The sequence below is a fragment of the Ranitomeya imitator genome, chromosome 6 (assembly GCF_032444005.1).
Source record: "Ranitomeya imitator isolate aRanImi1 chromosome 6, aRanImi1.pri, whole genome shotgun sequence".
Classification (NCBI taxonomy): Eukaryota; Metazoa; Chordata; class Amphibia; order Anura; family Dendrobatidae; genus Ranitomeya; species Ranitomeya imitator.
Window position 1 is genome coordinate 147,579,235 of NC_091287.1, and position 24,054 is coordinate 147,603,288.

General features: G+C 43.6%; 1 protein-coding gene across 5 annotated transcripts in view; it reads right to left on the reverse strand.

Moving 5' to 3' along the window:
* Positions 1 to 13,406, reverse strand: part of HECW1 (HECT, C2 and WW domain containing E3 ubiquitin protein ligase 1) — a 377,961-nt gene extending 364,555 nt beyond the window's left edge. For 2 of the 5 annotated variants that reach the window (XM_069730190.1, XM_069730187.1), the window contains exon 1: positions 13,123 to 13,406. Coding sequence is in view for 1 of the 5 variants with exons in the window: in XM_069730186.1 (XP_069586287.1) it covers positions 13,123 to 13,155 (33 nt within the window). In the remaining 4 variants the exon portion in view is untranslated. The remainder of the gene's footprint in view (positions 1 to 13,122) is intronic. The other 3 variants (XM_069730186.1, XM_069730188.1, XM_069730191.1) reach the window with 3 other exon arrangements.
* Between the last annotated feature and the right edge of the window lie 10,648 nt (positions 13,407 to 24,054).

The window sequence follows — 24,054 nt, forward strand, 5'->3', positions numbered from 1 at the left end:
ACCCGTCAGTTCCCTGCAAAGAGCTGCAAGCTTTCCAACAACTTAACTCTGAGAGAGAAAGCATGGTGCGCGATATAAAAGCCAAGACAGAGGCAAGAATCGCACTAATAGCCGAGATGTCATCTTGTATTTCCGGCTCAGCCAGACAGTCAAAGCGATCATCTAAGTCACGCTCTTCAAAATCCTCAACCCTCAACAGCTCGTAAGAGCACGTGCAGAAGCTAGCTGAGGCCACTAAAATGCAAGCTGCCTTCGCTCAAAAGAAAATTGAGATGGAAACAGAGGCAGCCGAAACAGAGGCCCTAGAGATGAAAAGAAAGGCAGAAACATAGTAACATAGTAACATAGTTATTAAGGTTGAAGGAAGACTTTAAGTCCATCTAGTTCAACCCATAGCCTAACCTAACATGCCCTAACATGTTGATCCAAAGGAAGGCAAAAAAAACCCATGTGGCAAATAGTAAGCTCCACTTTGGGGAAAAAAATTCCTTCCCGACTCCACATACGGCAATCAGACTAGTTCCCTGCAACATTATACTTTTCAAGAAAGGTATCCAATCCCCTCTTAAATTTAAGTAATGAATCACTCATTACAACATCATATGGCAGAGAGTTCCATAGTCTCACTGCTCTTACAGTAAAGAACCCGAGTCTGTTATTATGCCTAAACCTTCTTTCCTCCAGACGTAGAGGATGCCCCCTTGTCCCTGTCTTAGGTCTATGATTAAAAAGTTCATCAGAAAGGTCTTTGTACTGTCCCCTCGTGTATTTATACATTAAAATAAGATCACCCCTTAGTCTTCGTTTTTCTAAACTAAATAGCCCCAAGTGTAATAACCTATATTGGTGTTGCAGACCCCCCAGTCCTCTAATAACCTTGGTCGCTCTTCTCTGCACCCACTCTAGTTCAGCTATGTATTTCTTATACACCGGAGACCAGAACTGTGCACAGTATTCTAAGTGTGGTCGAACTAGTGTCTTGTATAGAGGTAAAATTATGTTCTCCTCAGAGGCCCTAGAGAAGAAAAGACAGGCAGAAATAGAGGCCCTAGAGAAGGAATGCGAACACGCCGCCGCCATGGCAAGGTTAAAGGTCCTGGAACAAGCCATCAGAGGGAGCCAAAGAGACAGTGTCAGTTTAAGTGATTTTGATACTGAAGACCATCTTAAGCGTACTACAGACTATATACAAAGCCAATACAGTGCTCTCCCTGCTCCTGCAATCCCTCCTGACCACACAGATGCTCCCCTGAGACAACAGGATACAGAGTGTTTACCCGCATCCTGCACCCAAGGTCAGTGCAATACACTGCCAACCCTGCATCCTGATCCTGCTCTGTGCACCGAAATGTACCGGAAACCTGCACCTCACCAAACCTTATACACAGAAACATATGTGCAGGCCAATATGCAGGCAAGTCACCACACTCCGGTCAGTCACACAATTCCAGTCCCATGTATGGCAGAAACTAAGCTCATTAAGCCAGTTAATGGACTGAACGCCTACACTGCCCCATACGTTCCTGCATTCCCAGGTCAAAGCACAGACTGTATGAACAATGCTACCCAGCCAGCAATGGTCCTTCCAAAATTGGAGAATGCCAATATGACTGGCTTTGCAAGGTACATGATTCGGCGTGACTTAACTAAGACCGGTCTTACAAAGTTTGACGATAAACCTGAGAACTACAGGGGTTGGAAGTGTACCATTATAACCACAATCAGTGACCTCGGCATTACCGCCACTGAAGAGCTAGACCTGCTAATCAGGTGGCTTGGGCCACAATCCACAGATCGGGTCAAGAGACTTAAATCCGTCTACATCAGTAATCCTATCGCGGGTCTCACCGCTGCATGGAAGAGGCTAGCAAGAAGCTATGGCAGTCCTGAGGCCATAGAAAGGGCCCTGTTCAAGCGACTAGAGGATTTTCCAAAGATATCAAGTAAGGACATGACAAGGTTCCAAGAGCTCAGCGACCTTCTGTTAGAGCTTCAGCTGGCCAAAGCATACCTGTACCTGCCTGGCCTCAGCTACCTGGACACTGCTCATGGGGTAACCCCAATAGTTTCCAAGCTGCCGTCCAATATCCAAAATAAGTGGGCCATGCTTGGATCAAAATACAAAAGGGAAAACCAAGTCTCCTTCCCTCCAGTTCATTGAAAATATTGCAGAGTGTAAGACTGATCCAAGTTTTTCCTATGAAGAACACAGCAACCCTGTTTCATCTCCTAAACACAAGAGTCCACGTCTTAACTACAGGAACCGCCGAGCTCCAATGTCCGTCAAGAAGACTGATGTTCTTCCCACACCTACAGTATCACAAGATAAGAGCAACAAAGGTGAGAATGTTGAGAATCCTAATCGTATGTGTCCAAATCACCAGAAACCTCACCCCTTAAAGAAGTGCATCGGCTTCAGAAAGAAACCAATCCAGGAACGCAACGAGCTTCTAAAGAACTTTTGGATATGTTACAAGGGCTGCGCTTCTACTGAACACTTGACTAAGGACTGTAAAATATCTATTAAGGAGTGCGACAGTGAGGAGCATGTGCAAGCGCTCCATCCATCACAGGCTAACACTGCACAGCCTACGCTTCCCCCCACCACGAGGCAAGGCGGGGAGAATGCTGTTCAAACAGTGAGTTCTATCACAATATCTTCTTCATGCACAGAAGTCTGCGGAGAAGGCCTCTGGGACAAGTCGTGTGCGAAGATATGCCTGGTGAATGTGTTTCCCAAGGGTTGACCAGAGAAAACCACAAGGGTGTATGTTATCCTGGATGATCAGAGCAACCGGTCACTTGCAAGGTCAGAGCTCTTCGATATGTTTGACTTAAAGGGAAACTCTCAAGCCCTACACCCTGGGCACCTGCAGCGGTGTTACAGAGGTCTCTGGGAAAAGAGCCAATGGACTCATGGTGTCTTCTCTTGAGAACAATGTGGAGATACCCTTACCCACTCTGGTCGAATGCAACCAGATACCGTCCAACAGAGAGGAAATCCCAAATCCAGAGGCTGCACTCCATCACCCTCATCTAAGGACTTTGGCAGGCAAGATACCAGCTCTCGACAACAGCGCAAACATACTGATCTTGCTTGGCAGAGACATTCTGTGACTACACAAGGTACGTCAGCAAATCAACGGGCCACACGACGCTCCATTTGCTCAACGCTTTGACCTAGGCTGGGTTATCATAGGCAATGTCTGTATAGGAAAGATGAAGAGATCCACGAGGATTTCCTCATTTAAGACTCACATCCTACCAAATGGTTGCAGCACTTACTTTCAACCATACCCACAACATTACTGTGTGAAAGAGAAGATAAGCAATAACAAGTAGAAGAACGAAACCTCTGATGACACAAACATATTCCTGTCCCGCAATGATGACCTCGGGTAAACAGTGTTCAACTCTACAAGAAAAGACAACCACCTAGCACCTGCAAGGGAGGACAAAGAGTTCATAAAGATTATGGAAAAGGAATTCGCCCAAGACGATTCAAATAGCTGGGTAGCACCTTACCTTTTCGTTCTCCAAGAACAAAGCTACCTAATAATCTGCAACAAGCAACGGCAAGGTTTTCATCCCTAAAACGCACCTTAAAGAGAAGGACAGAGATGGAGAAACATTTTGTCAACGTCATGCAGAATATCTTCGACAGAGGTCATGCAGAACCCGCACCCCCTCTAAAAGAAGGTGAAGAATGCTGGTATCTCCCATCCTTTGGTGTCTACCAATCCTTGCAAACTTGACCAAATTAGAGTGGTGTTTGACTCCAGTGCTCAGTATGAAGGCATCTCCCTAAAAAGCCTGCTGCTCACTGGGCCTAATCTAAACAACAGCCTTATAGGTGTACTGATTCACTCAAGGCAAGATAATGTTGAGGCAGTTGCCTGCCGAGAGTATGGATTGGGACACTCCGCTACCATCCCAGAAACAACAAAGGTGGGAGGCGTGGAAGAAGTCTCTGAAGGTCTTAGAGCATTTCCAAGTCTCACGATGTTATTCCCCAGGCACCCTTTCAGCCACCATCAGAAGAGAAATCCACATTTTCTCCGACGCTTCTACAGAGGCTATAGCTGCCGTAGCCTACTGAAGACCTTGGAAGAAGATAACAAGATGCATTGTGGATTCATCCTCAGTAACGCAAAACTAACCCCGAAACTTGCTCACTCTGTTCCAAGACTCGAACTTTGTGCTGCCGTTCTCGCAGTGGAGTTAGCTGAAGCTATAAGGGACAAAATGGACATTGCTATTGATTAATTTACCTTCTACACAGACAGTAAGGTGGTACCAGTAACATTGGACCCTGATGCACCAATGATCCTTACTCCTGCTACACTTCTTACTCAGAAGGTTAGAGCTGCCGCAATCCCTCCAGGGAAGTTTGTGGACGGGGACAATTACAGATGTGAGTGGAAACATGTACAACACTTGTCCAATGCCGTTTGGCACTGCTGGAAAACTGAATACCTGCACTTGCTTCAAAACAGTAACAAATGGCAGACTGCAAAACCTAATCTCCAAGAGGGAGACCTCATCCTCCTTAAAGATAAAGAAGCTCATCGCAACGACTTGCCAATGGGTCTTATCACCAAGGTTACACCAAGCAATGACGGGAAGATCCGTAAGGTAGAAGTTAAGGTTACGAAAGAAGGTTCAACTCGTATTTTCTTCCGTCCACTCACTGAGTTTGGGGAATGTTATGTCCCATGAATGAGACATTTTACAGACTATCCTGTAAATTTTACATGCTGTATTGCACTTTCTCATGTTGTTTATTGTTGCTATGTGTTTCTGTGTTTTGCATAGCAGAAATCCTCCCTTTCCATCAAGTTTGTCCCTTCTGTCTCCCTGTCTCCCTCTGCTGGGTGTCATGTCACTTCCTTCTTCTCCCTGTGTCTCAAGTCTCCATCCTAGCTTCATTAGAGGCACATGTGCTTTCAGCTTGTCTCAAAGAAAGTCTTTTTTTGCCTGCTGCTGCTGTTTATGCATTCAACAAGAATTCTTAAAGCAATCAAAGTGTCTTCTGGATTCTTCATAACATGTGTGCCGGAAGCTGAGTTAAGCTATCTGTGAACGTCGCCAATTGTAAGTAAGGTGAAGAGATTCAGCATCTCACAGAGCCATATTTGCAGCCACAGGCCTCGGGGACAGAATAGTGACTCATCATCAATACATATCAGAGGACAGTATTATTGGACCTCCAGATGCTAAGACCCTCACTGGTAGCTACAATTAAATGATTGCCCTCAGTTTGACTCAGTATAGACACTGTTAAAGTGTTTGTCTGGTCTTGTGGAGAAAGGCGGAAATCAGACGCGATTTGTATGCATTTGATCGCATACCGACTAGATGTGCTCAGCATCGGTCAATACAAGTGAATTGTGCAAGGTTGAGCACATCTAGTTGGCATGTTGCAGGAAGTATGCATATTACATGCTTGTGATCACATGACAGCCCGGCCTCAGCAGTAACACCAGAGAATGCTGACAGTGGGAGGTGCGCACATTGTAAGGATTCAGAAGTCTGCAGTAACAGAGTGATTGCGGACTTTCGCCACAAGAAAGGACAACCCTCTTAAGGCATAAACTAGAAATAAATGCTTTATGCACCATGATAAATTACTAATGATAATAACAAGTTTAATCTTAAAATCATTTTTTGCGAGCCAGATAAAACACTGTAAAGAAAAACTTGAAATTTGCTACATCTCTTACCACAATGTAAAATATAGCTTTAAGGGAATCTGTCACCAGAAAAAAAAACGCTATAAACCTGCAAATATCAGGTTAATTTGCAGGTTAATAGCACCCAGTGTCTGCATGTAGCCGAATGCTACTGTCACGAGTGTGCAAGGTTTTGGATCCGGCTGTAGAAGGTCATAGTGCTTGGCTTTGCAAGCTCCGTCTTGATTTTCATCTCTGTATGGAGTGATATCCTTGTCCCTTTAGTACCAAGCAGCGACATCCGCCATCTGCTGCTTATTGACACACCCTTACTAGATGTTTAAATACCCTGAGTCCCTTCAGCAAGGTGCTGGTGTTAGCTCTTTTTACTGGTTGAAAGTACTACTAGTCAACTAGTGCCTTTTTGGAGTTTTCTTGAAGGATTGCTGGTGTGAGCTCTTTTGTGTCATCTCAAGCTAAGTGTATTCCCTCATCTGTTTTCCTGCTTTGTCTTTAGTGATAGTGGGGGCTTACCCCGTCCCATTCCCTATCCAGGGCCTATCAGGGATTAGGTTCCTGCCCGGCGATAGGTGCAGAACCTATTTAGGGATGTTAGGAGAGACTGGGAGTTGTCAGATCTGCCTAGGGGTCTCCACTCACCCCTTTCCTAGTGTCTGGGCTTTCCCCCTGTTCCCATTGTTGTGCACCTAGCTTCTCCCTCATCCAGCGTGATAGCTGCAGGGAAAAAATTAACTTTATTTTCCCTGGCAGCATTCGTCATCATTCATGGAGGCGGCACCAGTACTGGTTCAGTCACCTTTATGTGAATGTAGAGTGGCAGCTGTAGCCGCGTCCCCAGCCCTGACTGACAGTCGGCCCCAATGCAGAGCGAGTGACAGTGAAGGCCAGGGGTGCAGTTACGGCCTCAATTCTGTATTCTCAGAGCAGTGACTGAACCAGCACCGTCACTGCCCCCGTGACTGAAACCGAATGTTGCTGGGGACAATAAAGTTAATTTTCTCCCTGCAACGTTCAACTACGTGCAGGCGTCGAGCAGATTAATAACGTTATTAACCTGCAGATTAACTTTATGTGGTGCTCTGCTTACTTATTCATCCTTACGGGCTTATGACAGTTCACTAATCCTTCAGTGACCCGTCCACTAGTTTATATACTACATATAATATGGTTTGGAAAAAAAAAATTCACATTCATCAGACAGTGCCGGCAGCGGCACCTGTGCTATATTAATCTAGACATACAGTTTTGTTAAAAAAAAAATAAAATGAAATATCTTAAAATGGCACCGGTGGCCGTACCAGCGCAGAAGCATCTGTCGCGTGCGGATGCTACTGTGCAGGTGCCGCCATTTTGCTAGAAAAAAAAAATCAAGGCTCCATTTTGATTAACATAATTTTTTTTTGTCAAACAAAACTATACATCTAAGTAAAACAAAAGCAGGCATATTATCCACCGTATCATGCTACAGTGCAGGTGTCACCGCCTGCCTGATGAATGCAAATTTTATTTTTTCAAATCATATTTGCAGCATGTAAAATAGTGGGCAAGTTCCTGAGTGATTAGTGACCTGTCATGAGCCTTACAGATGAATAAATAGCTAAGCAGAGCACGACATGAAGCCCCACACAGGCCGCCCCGGGCACGAGAAGCTCATTAACTGAAACTGAAAATAAAGATTAAACAACAACCACAATCCAGATTTCATCAACCACGGTATCATTGTAATCAGTATAGTGTCTCCGACCTGACACTGTCTGTAGGTTATTGAGCACAATCCTGCTGACAGGTTCACTTTATAATGAGGGTGCCTATCATTTTGTCAAGCCCATTTTGGCCTTTCTTATTGTTTTTGTTGTCTTGTTCCAATATGCACAAAGGAAATAAACACGTGTATACCAAAACATGTGTCATTGTAATAATTTTGTTGGTGAAATACTTCATTTTTTGGAACAATTTCAAGGGTGCTAACACTTCCGGCCATGACTGTACATGCAGTACAGGTTCTCCTCCTCTACTAGTTAGTTCTGCCTTTCTCATAGCCTGCACAGTTCTCCACTCCACAAAATGTCAGCTAACGGAGGAGCATAAAACCAGACTTGTCCATCAGTCTCCCCCAAGAGAAAGCACCGCACATGGGAAAACTTATTTTTTTCAATTGAACGAGGCTGATGGATAGACTGGACACGTGCTCACGGTATAATCCAAATAACATTCCATCAATACCTTTGTAATACAAGGCTGGCTGTAAAGAATCCAAAATAACATTGTCATTTTAGAAAGCTAGCTGCTGTTAGATACCTACATCTGACACATCAGGTAACTGTATAAGTAATAAGTAGGCTCACCACTTCTATTGTTTACTTATTGCTATGGCCTCAGCTGAACATTACTGCCTATAAATCATCTGTAGAGACGGAATTCAGTCCTGTCACTGTGATTGGAACCAAGCAAGGAAAAAAAGGGATTGATCCAGCGAAGGTGCTATGGATTTTCTATATAAAAGTAGCTTTTATTTAAAGTTATTAAAATGATGTGTTCATTCTGGGTTAAGCATTACCACACATAGAAGATTAGGGGGAAAGATCAACACATTTCAACGTGCGTCTTAGTCATGATCTAGATCTAAAAATAAAAACCTGAAAAATCACATTCTATGATTTTTACATAATTAATTTGCATTTTACTGCATGAAATAAGTATAAGTGGCTAAGCCACTCCAGGACCTTGAAAGGCTTCTTACGCAGACTCTCCTTAGTTGCCCTTGGCTGTGTTTTTCGGGCCATTGTCATGCTGGAAAACTCAGCCACGCCCCATCTTCAATGCCCTTACTGAGGGAAGGCGGTTGTTGGCCAAAATCTCGTGATATATGACTCTGTCCATCCTCCCTTCAGTATGGTGAAGTTGTCATGTCCCCTTTGCAGGGGGGCACCCACAAAGTATGATGTTTCCCCACCATGCTTCACGGTTGGGTCGGTGTTCATTCTTCTTCCTCCAAACACGGCGAGCGGAGTAGATGCTAAAAAGTTATATTTTGGTCTCATCTGACTAAATGACCTTCTCCCAAGCCTCCTCTGGATCATCCAAATGGTCATTGTCGAACTTCAAATGGGTCTGCACAAGTGCTAGCGTGAGCATGGGGACCCTGTGTGCCCTGCAGGGTTTTAATCCATGACGGCATAGTGTGTTACTAACGGTAATGTTTGAGACTGTGGTCCCAACTCTCTTCAGGTCAATGACCAGGTCCTCCCATGTAGTTCTGGGCTGATTCCTGACCTTTCTCAGAATCACCTTACCCCACATGGTGAGATCTTGCATGGATAATTGACAGTCATCTTGTGTTTCTGTCATTTTCTAATAATTCCGCCAACAGTTGTTATCACCAAGCAGCTTGCCTATTGTTCTGTAGCCCATCCCAACCTTTTTGCAGGTCTACAATGTTGTCCCTGTGACCTTAAACAGCTCTTTGGTCTTGACCATGGCTGATAGATTGGCGTGTGATTAAGTGTGTAGACAGGTGTCTTTTACACAGGTAACAAGTTCAAACAGGTGCTATTAATACAGGTAATGAGTGCAGAGTAGGAGGGCCTCTTAAAGGAAAATTAACAGATCTGTGAGAGACAAAATTCTTGCAGGTTGGTGGGTAATCAAATACTTATTTCATGCAATAACATGCAATTTAATTATTTAAAAATCATACAGTCTGATTTTCTGGTTTTTATTTTTAGATTCTGCCTCTCACAGGTGAAGTGTACCTACAATAAAATTTACAGACCTCTCCATTCTTTGCAAGAATTTGAAAAATTGGCAGTGTATCAAATACTTGTTTTCTCTCCTGCACATACAAACACCAAGGTCTTCAATCTTTTCCAACAAACCTATATATTTTTCTACTCAGCTTTGAAGGTGATGTCCTCAAAGCAAAATAAAACAATAGTCAGCTGTAAGGATCTGAGTGACTATGACAAGGGCCAAATTCTGAAGAAGAGATGACTAGACCAGAGCATCTCAAAAATGGCAAGCCTTCCGCAGTGCCTCGTACCTAATAAAACTTGTTCAAGGAGGAACCACCAGAAAATCAGTCATTCATTGATGCAAGTGGGACATTTATCAGATAACAAATGTTATTCTCTTCACCTACCGGAGGATAGGTCAACATGAGAATGTGAGGTCCGACACCCAGCATATACATCAAATTACATCGGGCAGTGGCCTATCATTGGTGCCACCTGTGCAGGCCCAAGAGGTAAAGCGGCCCATCTCTACCTCTAAGGCAGGTGAAATTGTGCATTATGATGAGCCATTGGACTGCAATGGGCCCATATACTGTTTTTGCACAGGGGTTCTCTTCTATATGTGTCCACCAGTGGACAGATGTGGACACCACAGCTGCGTACGTTGGAGATAAACTGTAGTACTTAGCAGTGGCCAGAAAACAATGTACAGAACTCTGTGTAATGCTCTGAACGTTGCTTACATCTGGCTGCCGCCGACATCTGCTAATCGGTGTCACAATTCCACAGATCTCATATTAAGGACCTGGGTAGTTCATCAATATGTTAGTGCTGGACAACCATTTTAATTTTGTGGCTAATTGGTGTTTATTTGATATTTTGTTATAGGTATCAATCAGCCATAACTTCAAAACCTGTGAGATTTTACTACTTATAGCAAGATCTCACAGCTATAATGCTATAATTGAACATGAATAGCACTCCTTTAGTCACAGACCTTGTGATAACTAGTGAGATCGTGTGGGTTCAGTGATGACAGGGCGGTGACTACGGTGCGTCGTGTGTATTGACACAGATCTGCCTTGGGGTGGGGTGGTGGTCACAACGAGGGGTATGCTTACAATGCCGTGAATGCGATTTGAGCATAATCACAAGTCTTGTACCAATGTCATCATATGATTCTCCATAGACTTTATGCCCATTTACAAGCTACATTGTTAGAAACCTCTGATCAACGATTGGTTGGAAACATTGTTATCAGCACTGGACGGCTCGTATTAACAGTACAGTTATTGTACATATTGCACCATATAAGCAGAAATGAATGAGTAATGCCGTTCAGTGGGAAAAGTCAATGACAACAATAGGTTTTATAGCTGCACTTTTATATAATGATCCATTTTATCCAGCGTTAGGATGACTGTAGACAAGACGGGCACACGGGCTATGTGTTCTTGTTGGTAAACAACCACACACAATGTCTCCGGAATGAAAGCTGCACATACTACCTTCTACAAAAAATAGTATATGAATTCAGGTCAGATATAAATATACTTTAATTTCAGAGTATATGGATGGGCAGCCTTTGGTTTATCATGTTTATTACATAAATGCAAAATCAGAGAGTTCATGACATATCCCTCCTTTGCCTAGAACTATATACGTGGTGTGAAGACAACTACAAAATCACACTAGGGAAAGAGTGTGTGAAATATTGTGACTCATTGAACGCTTCCTGTTGTAAATCCCAAATAATAGAACAATAGCCCTATTTCATATGACAACGGCGCAGTGATAAGTAGTCTTGGGTCGTGTTCACAGATTAGAGCCGGCCACCTGCTATGGGCATCCTGAACAAGAAGGACAATAAAACATCTACTAATTGTGGCATCATTGCCTGTTGTCTGTGACCCATGTAGGGTCAGATGGGAATGAAAGGACACAGATGTTATCCCAGGAAGACTCAGATATTCAACCAGAAATTAATGTATTTAAAGATTTTAATCTGTTGTGAATTTTCCCATCCAATCACTCACATCACAATGAACCAGCTCTTGCCAGACTCAATCATATATAGGTCAATGACAGATGACCAGGTTAAAGACTTTGTGACTAGTTTAGCACCTAAATTAGTTACCACTGCTATGGCCACCGACCATTTAGGATTATTTTTGTTCCCCAGTAATTACTTATGCTAATAGTGCTATGAAATCCAAACACATAAAGTAAGGAAGGCTGTGTAGTTTAGGAACTGTAGATAGACGTCAGTCTTCTTATTAAGGCCTAATGTAATGGCTGTACAGCAGATAATATGTTTATATAGGCCTCTCTATGGAGCCTACACATTAGCTGATCTCTAAGTGCCTATGGACATACATGCTGCATAAATAAACTGATCTATAGGCAGCTTATATACATATGTTTTGTGGATGCGATATGTTGGTAACTGCTCTATGAATGCAATATGAACGTATAGGAACTTGTAAATGTTATGGCTATACGTCAATTGATCCATGGGCACTAAGCTCCAAAATGGATGTAAAAGTTTAATATATTCTGACCTCCCCTGTGGATAGGATATGCATATATAATAGGCCGCTCAATGTATACTTGTACAAATAAAATCAATGCAACGCTTATAATATGTATACATATATAAAAGATGTTCTTTGAAAGTCAAAACGACATATAAATAAAAAACTTCATGTGCAGATGTGTAAGGGCCTCTGGATATATAGCAAGCAATGTATACAATATCCAACTCATGCCATACAGTTAGAAGTTATTTACATTATTTCATATTAATCTGCATCAATCTATTCTCCCAACTAAACTGCCTTACCTCCTTTTCTCCTGGTATTGTTTCTCTTATACTCATTTTCACTTTGACCTTGCAAGGCCCTGTATGACCACGGCATGATTGCTATTATGGATCGATATTATATACGTGGAGATACATACAGACATATACATGTATATATACTGTAGATACATGCATTACTCGGAGGCTTAGTAATGGCAAGCCTTAGCTCACTGCAGATTCCTGTATCATTCTCTGCATGGCGCTTGCAGGAGAGGCAGTCTGCTATATAGCACACATAACACAGCACACACAGGTTAGCTCCTATGTATTTATCCCATGTCAGGACCCTGAAATCAGAGGAGGCAGTGTGGGGAGCTGTCCAGTGCTGATGGTCACTCAGATACATTCACCTCCCTGTGCCCACTTGTAGCAGCACCTGCAATGGCACAATCCTAGCATACAAGGCAGCATCCCAGCCACACAGCCCTGCTATGACCACATGCATTCAGGAGGTCTTTGTTTAAAGCCTGGGCCAGCAGCCTATGAGCCACCCATATGGAACACTCGCCAATGTATAGCCAGCCCATTGTGCCTATAGCATCATGGCTTGTGCTGATGGCTACAGCTGAGCAACCATCCCAAGGAAGAGAGGGAGGGAGGGGGCAGGGCAGCCTCCGATGGGGCGCCACCATTCAATGCCACTCACACTCTCCATGCTCCATGCAGTGGGACAGAGCCGCATTGTGCATTACATGCCTGGCAGAGCAATGCATGGCAAACGGCAGGGCACACACTGGAGACCAGGGCCACACAATCTCAGTCCGGAGACCAGCTCCTGTGACCACAAGGGGTTAAAAGAGACGGCCTAGCACACAGTCAGCAGAGGGTACTGTACCTGAATGATAAGTGCCCGGGCAGAATAAATCATAATCCACCGTGCCAGCCTCACATCCACCACGTGCCAGGCATGGCTGCAGCAGGAATGGAGGCTCCCAGGGTTTCTCCTCTAGGTGAGGGTATTGTAAGTGCAGCAATCCTGGTCAGATACGCACCATATTCCAGCACAGGCAGCAGATGTGCTCTAATAATGCCGCACACGGCCCCCTCCCTGCACCCTCCACTCTCTAGGTACCAGGGAAGCTGCGACCAACCACAGGCTGCTGACAGTCCTCCCTGTCCCTCCTACCTCTCCTCCCCTCTCATCTACTCAGCTCCTGGGCTGCCCTGGGGTCCACCACTACCTGCCAGCTCTGTGTGAGGGTCTGCAGAGCAGCCTGTGTGTATGGAGACAGCACCAGACACTGAGCTTCCTGACTGGAGCCCTGTATACTGTGCCCCATATGATGCTCCTTGTATGTATCTCCATATAACTCACTACTGACTGTCCTGTAATAAACTCAGTATGTAGAACTCCACCACATCTTATACTGAGGGATAACGACTACTACTGTACTACCTGCCCTGTACTGTAATAATCTACAGAACTCCACCACATCTTATACTGAGGGATAACGACTACTACTGTACTACCTGCCCTGTACTGTAATAATCTACAGAACTCCACCACATCTTATACTGAGGGATAACTACTACTACTACTACCTGCCCTGTACTGTAATAATCTACAGGACTCCACCACATCTTATACTGAGGGATAACTACTACTACTACTACCTGCCCTGTACTGTAATAATCTACAGAACTCCACCACATCTTATACTGAGGGATAACTACTACTACTGTACTACCTGCCCTGTACTGTAATAATCTACAGAACTCCACCACATCTTATACTGAGGGATAACTACTACTACTACTACCTGCCCTGTACTGTAATAATCTACAGGACTCCACCACATCTTATACTGAGGGATAACTACTACTACTACTACCTGCCCTGTACTGTAATAATCTACAGGACTCCACCACATCTTATACTGAGGGATAACTACTACTACTACTACCTGCCCTGTACTGTAATAATCTACAGAACTCCACCACATCTTATACTGAGGGATAACTACTACTACTACTACCTGCCCTGTACTGTAATAATCTACAGAACTCCACCACATCTTATACTGAGGGATAACTACTACTACTACTACCTGCCCTGTACTGTAATAATCTACAGGACTCCACCACATCTTATACTGAGGGATAACTACTACTACTACTACCTGCCCTGTACTGTAATAATCTACAGAACTCCACCACATCTTATACTGAGGGATAACTACTACTACTACTACCTGCCCTGTACTGTAATAATCTACAGAACTCCACCACATCTTATACTGAGGGATAACTACTACTACTACTACCTGCCCTGTACTGTAATAATCTACAGAACTCCACCACATCTTATACTGAGGGATAACTACTACTACCTGCCCTGTACTGTAATAATCTACAGAACTCCACCACATCATATACTGAGGGATAACTACTACTACTACTACCTGCCCTGTACTGTAATAATCTACAGAACTCCACCACATCTTATACTGAGGGATAACTACTACTACCTGCCCTGTACTGTAATAATCTACAGAACTCCACCACATCATATACTGAGGGATAACTACTACTACCTGCCCTGTACTGTAATAATCTACAGAACTCCACCACATCTTATACTGAGGGATAACTGCTACTACTGTACTACCTGCCCTGTACAGTAATAATCTACAGAACTCCACCACGTCATATACTGAGGGATAACTACTACTACTACTACCTGCCCTGTACTGTAATAATCTACAGAACTCCACCACATCTTATACTGAGGGATAACTACTACTACTACTACCTGCCCTGTACTGTAATAATCTACAGAACTCCACCACGTCATATACTGAGGGATAACTACTACTACTACTACCTGCCCTGTACTGTAATAATCTACAGAACTCCACCACATCTTATACTGAGGGATAACTACTACTACTACTACCTGCCCTGTACTGTAATAATCTACAGGACTCCACCACATCTTATACTGAGGGATAACGACTACTACTGTACTACCTGCCCTGTACTGTAATAATCTACAGAACTCCACCACATCTTATACTGAGGGATAACTACTACTACTACTACCTGCCCTGTACTGTAATAATCTACAGAACTCCACCACATCTTATACTGAGGAATAACTACTACTACTGTACTACCTGCCCTGTACTGTAATAATCTACAGAACTCCACCACATCTTATACTGAGGAATAACTACTACTACTGTACTACCTGCCCTGTACTGTAATAATCTACAGAACTCCACCACATCTTGTACTGAGGGATAACTACTACTACTGTACTACCTGCCCTGTACTGTAATAATCTACAGAACTCCACCACATCATATACTGAGGGATAACTACGACTACGTGCCCTGTACTGTAATAATCTACAGAACTCCACCACATCTTATACTGAGGGATAACTGCTACTACTGTACTACCTGCCCTGTACTGTAATAATCTACAGAACTCCACCACGTCATATACTGAGGGATAACTACTACTACTACTACCTGCCCTGTACAGTAATAATGTACAGGCTCCACCACATCATATACTGAGGGATAACTACTATTACCTGCCCTGTACTGTAATAGTCTACAGAACTCCACCACATCATATACTGAGGAATAACTACTACTACCTGCCCTGTACAGTAATAATCTACAGGACTCCACCACATCTTATACTGAGGGATAACTACTACTACCTGCCCTGTACTGTATAATCTACAGAACTCCACCACATCATATACTGAGGGATAACTACTACTACTACTACCTGCCCTGTACTGTAATAATCTACAGAACTCCACAACATCATATACTGAGGGATAACTACTACTACCTGCCCTGTACTGTAATAATCTACAGAACTCCACCGCATCATATACTGAGGGATAACTACTACTACCTGCCCTGTACTGTAGTAATCTGCAGGACTCCACCACATCATATACTGAGGGATAACTACTACTACTACTACCTGCCCTGTACAGTAATAATCTACAGAACTCCACAACATCATATACTGAGGGATAACTACTACTACCTGCCCTGTACTGTAATAATCTACAGAACTCCACCACATCATATACTGAGGGATAACTGCTACTGCTTGCCCTGTACAGTAATAATCTACAGAACTCCACCACATCATATACTGAGGGATAACTACTACTACCTGCGCTGTACTGTAATAATCTACAGGACTCCACCACATCATATACTGAGGGATAACTACTACTACTGTACTACCTGCCCTGTACTGTAATAATCTACAGGACTCCACCACATCATATACTGAGGGATAACTACTACTACTGTACTACCTGCCCTGTACTGTAATAATCTACAGAACTCCACCACATCATATACTGAGGGATAACTACTACTACTACCTGCCCTGTACTGTAATAATCTACAGGACTCCACCACATCATATACTGAGGGATAACTACTACTACTACCTGCCCTGTACAGTAATAATCTACAGGACTCCACCACATCATATACTGAGGGATAACTACTACTACTACCTGCCCTGTACTGTAATAATCTACAGGACTCCACCACATCATATACTAAGGGATAACTACTACTACTGTACTACCTGCCCTGTACAGTAATAATCTACAGGACTCCACCACATCATATACTGAGGGATAACTGCTACTACCTGCCCTGTACTGTAATAATCTACAGGACTCCACCACATCATATACTGAGGGATAACTGCTACTACTGTACTACCTGCCCTGTACTGTAATAATCTACACGACTCCACCATATCATATACTGAGGGATAACTGCTACTACCTGCCCTGTACAGTAATAATCTACAGAACTCCACCACATCATATACTGAGGGATAACTACTACTACCTGCCCTGTACAGTAATAATCTACAGGACTCCACCACATGATATACTGAGGGATAACTACTACTACCTGCCCTGTACTGTAATAATCTACACAACTCCAGCACATCATATACTGAGGGATAACTACTACTACTGTACTACCTGCCCTGTACTGTAATAATCTACAGGACTCCACCACATCATATACTGAGGGATAACTACTACTACCTGCCCTGTACTGTAATAATCTACAGAACTCCACCACATCTTATACTGAGGGATAAATACTACTACCTGCTCTGTACAGTAATAATCTACAGGACTCCACCACATCATATACTGAGGGATAACTACTACTACCTGCCCTGTACAGTAATAATCTACAGGACTCCACCACATCATATACCGAGGGATAACTACTACTACCTGCCCTGCACTGTATAATCTACAGAACTCCACCACATCATATACTGAGGGATAACTACTACTACCTGCCCTGTACAGTAATAATCTACAGGACTCCACCACATCATATACTGAGGGATAACTACTACTACCTGCCCTGTACAGTAATAATCTACAGGACTCCACCACATCATATACTGAGGGATAACTACTACTACCTGCCCTGTACTGTAATAATCTACAGGAATCCACCACATCATATACTGAGGGATAACTACTACTACCTGCCCTGTACTGTAATAATCTACAGGACTCCACCACATCATATACTGAGGGATAACTACTACTACCTGCCCTGTACTGTAATAATCTACAGGACTCCACCACATCATATACCGAGGGATAACTACTACTACCTGCCCTGTACTGTAATAATCTACAGAACTCCACCACATCATATACTGAGGTATAACTACTACTACTGTACTACCTGCCCTGTACTGTAATAATCTACAGAACTCCAGCACATCATATACTGAGGGATAACTACTACTAACTGCTGCCCTGTACTGTAATAATCTACAGAACTCCACCACATCTTATACTGAGGGATAACTGCTACTACTGTACTACCTGCCCTGTACTGTAATAATCTACAGAACTCCAGCACATCATATACTTAGGGATAACTACTACTACCTGCCCTGTACTGTAATAATCTACAGAACTCCACCACATCTTATACTGAGGGATAACTGCTACTACTGTACTACCTGCCCTGTACTGTAATAATCTACAGAACTCCACTACGTCATATACTGAGGGATAACTACTACTACTACTACCTGCCCTGTACAGTAATAATCTACAGAACTCCACCACATCATATACTGAGGGATAACTACTACTACTGTACTACCTGCCCTGTACAGTAATAATGTACAGGCTCCGCCACATCATATACTGAGGGATAACTACTACTACCTGCCCTGTACTGTAATAATCTACAGAACTCCACCACATCATATACTGAGGAATAACTACTACTACCTGCCCTGTACAGAAATAATCTACAGAACTCCACCACATCATATACTGAGGGATAACTACTACTAGCTGCCCTGTACTGTAATAATGTACAGGACTCCACCACATCTTATACTGAGGGATAACTACTACTACCTGCCCTGTACTGTAATAATCTACAGAACTCCACCACATCATATACTGAGGGGTAACTACTACTACCTGCCCTGTACAGTAATAATCTGCAGGACTCCACCACATCATATACCGAGGGATAACTACTACTACCTGCCCTGTACTGTAATAATCTACAGAACTCCACCGCATCATATACTGAGGGATAACTACTACTACTGTACTACCTGCCCTGTACAGTAATAATCTGCAGGACTCCACCACATCATATACCGAGGGATAACTACTACTACCTGCCCTGTACTGTAATAATCTGCAGGACTCCACCACATCATATACTGAGGGATAACTACTACTACTACTACCTGCCCTGTACAGTAATAATCTACAGAACTCCACCACATCATATACTGAGGGATAACTACTACTACCTGCCCTGTACTGTAATAATCTACAGAACTCCACCACATCATATACTGAGGGATAACTGCTACTGCCTGCCCTGTACTGTAATAATCTACAGGACTCCACCACATCATATACTGAGGGATAACTACTACTACTGTACTACCTGCCCTGTACTGTAATAATCTACAGGACTCCACCACATCATATACTGAGGGATAACTACTACTACCTGCCCTGTACTGTAATAATCTACAGAACTCCACCACATCATATACTGAGGGATAACTACTACTACTGTACTACCTGCCCTGTACTGTAATAATCTACAGGACTCCACCACATCATATACTGAGGGATAACTACTACTACCTGCCCTGTACTGTAATAATCTACAGAACTCCACCACATCATATACTGAGGGATAACTACTACTACCTGCCCTGTACAGTAATAATCTACAGGACTCCACCACATCTTATACTGAGGGATAACTGCTACTACTGTACTACCTGCCCTGTACTGTAATAATCTACAGAACTCCACCACGTCATATACTGAGGGATAACTACTACTACTGTACTACCTGCCCTGTACAGTAATAATGTACAGGCTCCACCACATCATATACTGAGGGATAACTACTACTACCTGCCCTGTACTGTAATAATCTACAGAACTCCACCACATCATATACTGAGGAATAACTACTACTACCTGCCCTGTACAGTAATAATCTACAGAACTCCACCACATCATATACTGAGGGATAACTACTACTAGCTGCCCTGTACTGTAATAATGTACAGGACTCCACCACATCTTATACTGAGGGATAACTACTACTACCTGCCCTGTACTGTAATAATCTACAGAACTCCACCACATCATATACTGAGGGGTAACTACTACTACCTGCCCTGTACAGTAATAATCTGCAGGACTCCACCACATCATATACCGAGGGATAACTACTACTACCTGCCCTGTACTGTAATAATCTACAGAACTCCACCGCATCATATACTGAGGGATAACTACTACTACTACCTGCCCTGTACTGTAATAATCTGCAGGACTCCACCACATCATATACTGAGGGATAACTACTACTACTACTACCTGCCCTGTACAGTAATAATCTACAGGACTCCACCACATCATATACTGAGGGATAACTACTACTACTGTACTACCTGCCCTGTACTGTAATAATCTACAGAACTCCACCACATCATATACTGAGGGATAACTGCTACTGCCTGCCCTGTACTGTAATAATCTACAGGACTCCACCACATCATATACTAAGGGATAACTACTACTACCTGCCCTGTACTGTAATAATCTACAGAACTCCACCACATCATATACTGAGGGATAACTACTACTACTGTACTACCTGCCCTGTACTGTAATAATCTACAGGACTCCACCACATCATATACTGAGGGATAACTACTACTACCTGCCCTGTACTGTAATAATCTACAGAACTCCACCACATCATATACTGAGGGATAACTACTACTACTGTACTACCTGCCCTGTACTGTAATAATCTACAGAACTCCACCACATCATATACTGAGGGATAACTGCTACTATCTGCCCTGTACAGTAATAATCTACAGGACTCCACCACATCATATACTGAGGGATAACTGCTACTACTGTACTACCTGCCCTGTACTGTAATAATGTACAGGCTCCACCACATCATATACTGAGGGATAACTGCTACTACCTGCCCTGTACTGTAATAATCTACAGAACTCCACCACATCATATACCGAGGGATAACTACTACTACTACCTGCCCTGTACAGTAATAATCTACAGGACTCCACCACATCATATACTGAGGGATAATTACTACTACTACCTGCCCTGTACAGTAATAATCTACAGGACTCCACCACATCATATACTGAGGGATAACTACTACTACTGTACTACCTGTCCTGTACAGTAATAATCTACAGAACTCCACCACATCATATACCGAGGGATAACTACTACTACTACTACCTGCCCTGTGCTGTATAATCTACAGGACTCCACCACATCATATACTGAGGGATAACTACTACTACTACTACCTGCCCTGTACAGTAATAATCTACAGAACTCCACCACATCATATACTGAGGGATAACTACTACTACTGTACTACCTGCCCTGTACTGTAATAATCTACAGAACTCCACCACATCATATACTGAGGGATAACTACTACTACTACCTGCCCTGTACTGTAATAATCTACAGGACTCCACCATATCATATACTGAGGGATAACTACTACTACTACCTGCCCTGTACAGTAATAATCTACAGGACTCCACCACATCATATACTGAGGGATAACTACTACTACTGTACTACCTGCCCTGTACAGTAATAATCGACAGGACTCTACCACATCATATACTGAGGGATAACTGCTACTACCTGCCCTGTACAGTAATAATCTACAGAACTCCACCACATCATATACTGAGGGATAACTACTACTACCTGCCCTGTACAGTAATAATCTACAGGACTCCGCCACATCATATACTGAGGGATAACTACTACTACCTGCCCTGTACTGTAATAATCTACAGGACTCCACCACATCATATACTGAGGGATAACTGCTACTACCTGCCCTGTACAGTAATAATCTACAGGACTCCACCACATGATATACTGAGGGATAGCTACTACTACCTGCCCTGTACTGTAATAATCTACAGAACTCCAGCACATCATATACTGAGGGATAACTACTACTACTGTACTACCTGCCCTGTACTGTAATAATCTACAGGACTCCACCACATCATATACTGAGGGATAACTACTACTACCTGCCCTGTACTGTATTAATCTACAGAACTCCAGCACATCATATACTGAGGGATAACTACTACTACCTGCCCTGTACAGTAAGGGTATGTTCACACGTTCAGGATTTCCATCCTTTTTTTTTCCTGACTGTTTTTTAAAAAACTGCAGCTCTTGGCAGAAAACGCAGGTCCTTTTTTTGGTCCTTTTTTGGTCCGTTTTTGATGCGTTTTTTGATGCGTTTTTTGATGCGTTTTTTTTATGCAGTTTTCTAGCCAGAGTCTGTGTGTTTTCTAGGAATTTTTTTAGGGTTAAAATGGCTGAAAATACCCTAACCCTACCCCTACCCCTAACCCTACCCCTAACCCTACCCCTACCCCTACCCCTAACCCTACCCCTAACCCTACCCCTAACCCTACCCCTAACCCTACCCCTAACCCTAACCCTACCCCTAACCCTACCCCTAACCCTAACCCTACCCCTAACCCTAACCCTACCCCTAACCCTACCCCTACCCCTATTCTAGCCTTAGTGAAAAAAAAAAAAAAAATTCTTTATTTTTTTTATTGCCCTATGGGGGTGACAAAGGGGGGGGGGGGTGTCATTTACTATTTTTTTATTTTGATCACTGAGATAGGTTATATCTCAGTGATCAAAATGCACTTTGGAACGAATCTGCCGGCCGGCAGATTCGGCGGGCGCACTGCGTATGCGCCCGCCATTTTGCAAGATGGCGGCGCCCAGGGAGAAGACGGCCGGACGGACACCGGGACGCCGGGTGAGTATAAGGGGGGGCGATTAGGGCACGGGGGGGGCATCAGAGCACTGGGGGGGGGCATCGGAGCACTGGGGGGGGGGCATCGGAGCACGGGGGGGCGGGATCGGAACACGGGGGGGGCAGCCACACTCCGCCCACGCACTTCCGCCCGCTCCCCGCACTTCCTGCTGCAGCGGTTCTGCACATCAAACCGCAGTAAAACCCACAGATATATTTTTGATCTGCGGGTTTTACTGCGGTTTGGACCTCACAATGGAGGTCTATGGGTGCAGAACCGCTGCGGCTCCGGAAAAAGAATTGACATGCTCCTTCTTTTTTCCGGGAGCTATTCAGCGCGTCTTTTTTTTTACAATTTCCGGACCATGTGCACAGTGTGTCCTGTTTTCCATAGGGTACAGTGTACTGTACCCTGCATGGAAAACAGCTGCGGAACCGCAGCGGCAAAACCGCCGCGGTTCCGCGGTAAAAAACGCACTGTGTGAACATGGCCTAATAATCTACAGGACTCCACCACATCATATACCGAGGGATAACTACTACTACCTGCCCTGTACTGTATAATCTACAGAACTCCACCACATCATATACTGAGGGATAACTACTACTACTGTACTACCTGCCCTGTACTGTAATAATCTACAGGACTCCACCACGTCATATACTGAGGGATAACTACTACTACTACCTGCCCTGTACTGTATAATCTACAGGACTCCACCACATCATATACTGAGGGATAACGACTACTACTACTACCTGCCCTGTACTGTAATAATCTACAGGACTCCACCACATCATATACCGAGGGATAACTGCTACTACCTGCCCTGTACTGTAATAATCTACAGGACTCCACCACATCATATACTGAGGGATAACTGCTACTACTGTACTACCTGCCCTGTACTGTAATAATCTACAGGACTCCACCACGTCATATACTGAGGGATAACTACTACAACTGTACTACCTGCCCTGTACTGTAATAATCTACAGGACTCCACCACATCATATACTGAGGGATAACTACTACTACTGTACTACCTGCCCTGTACAGTAATAATCCACAGAACTCCACCACATCATATACTGAGGGATAACTACTACAACTGTACTACCTGCCCTGTACTGTAATAATCTACAGGACTCCACCACATCATATACCGAGGGATAACTGCTACTACCTGCCCTGTACTGTAATAATCTACAGGACTCCACCACATCATATACTGAGGGATAACTGCTACTACTGTGCTACCTGCCCTGTACTGTAATAATCTACAGGACTCCACCACGTCATATACTGAGGGATAACTACTACAACTGTACTACCTGCCCTGTACTGTAATAATCTACAG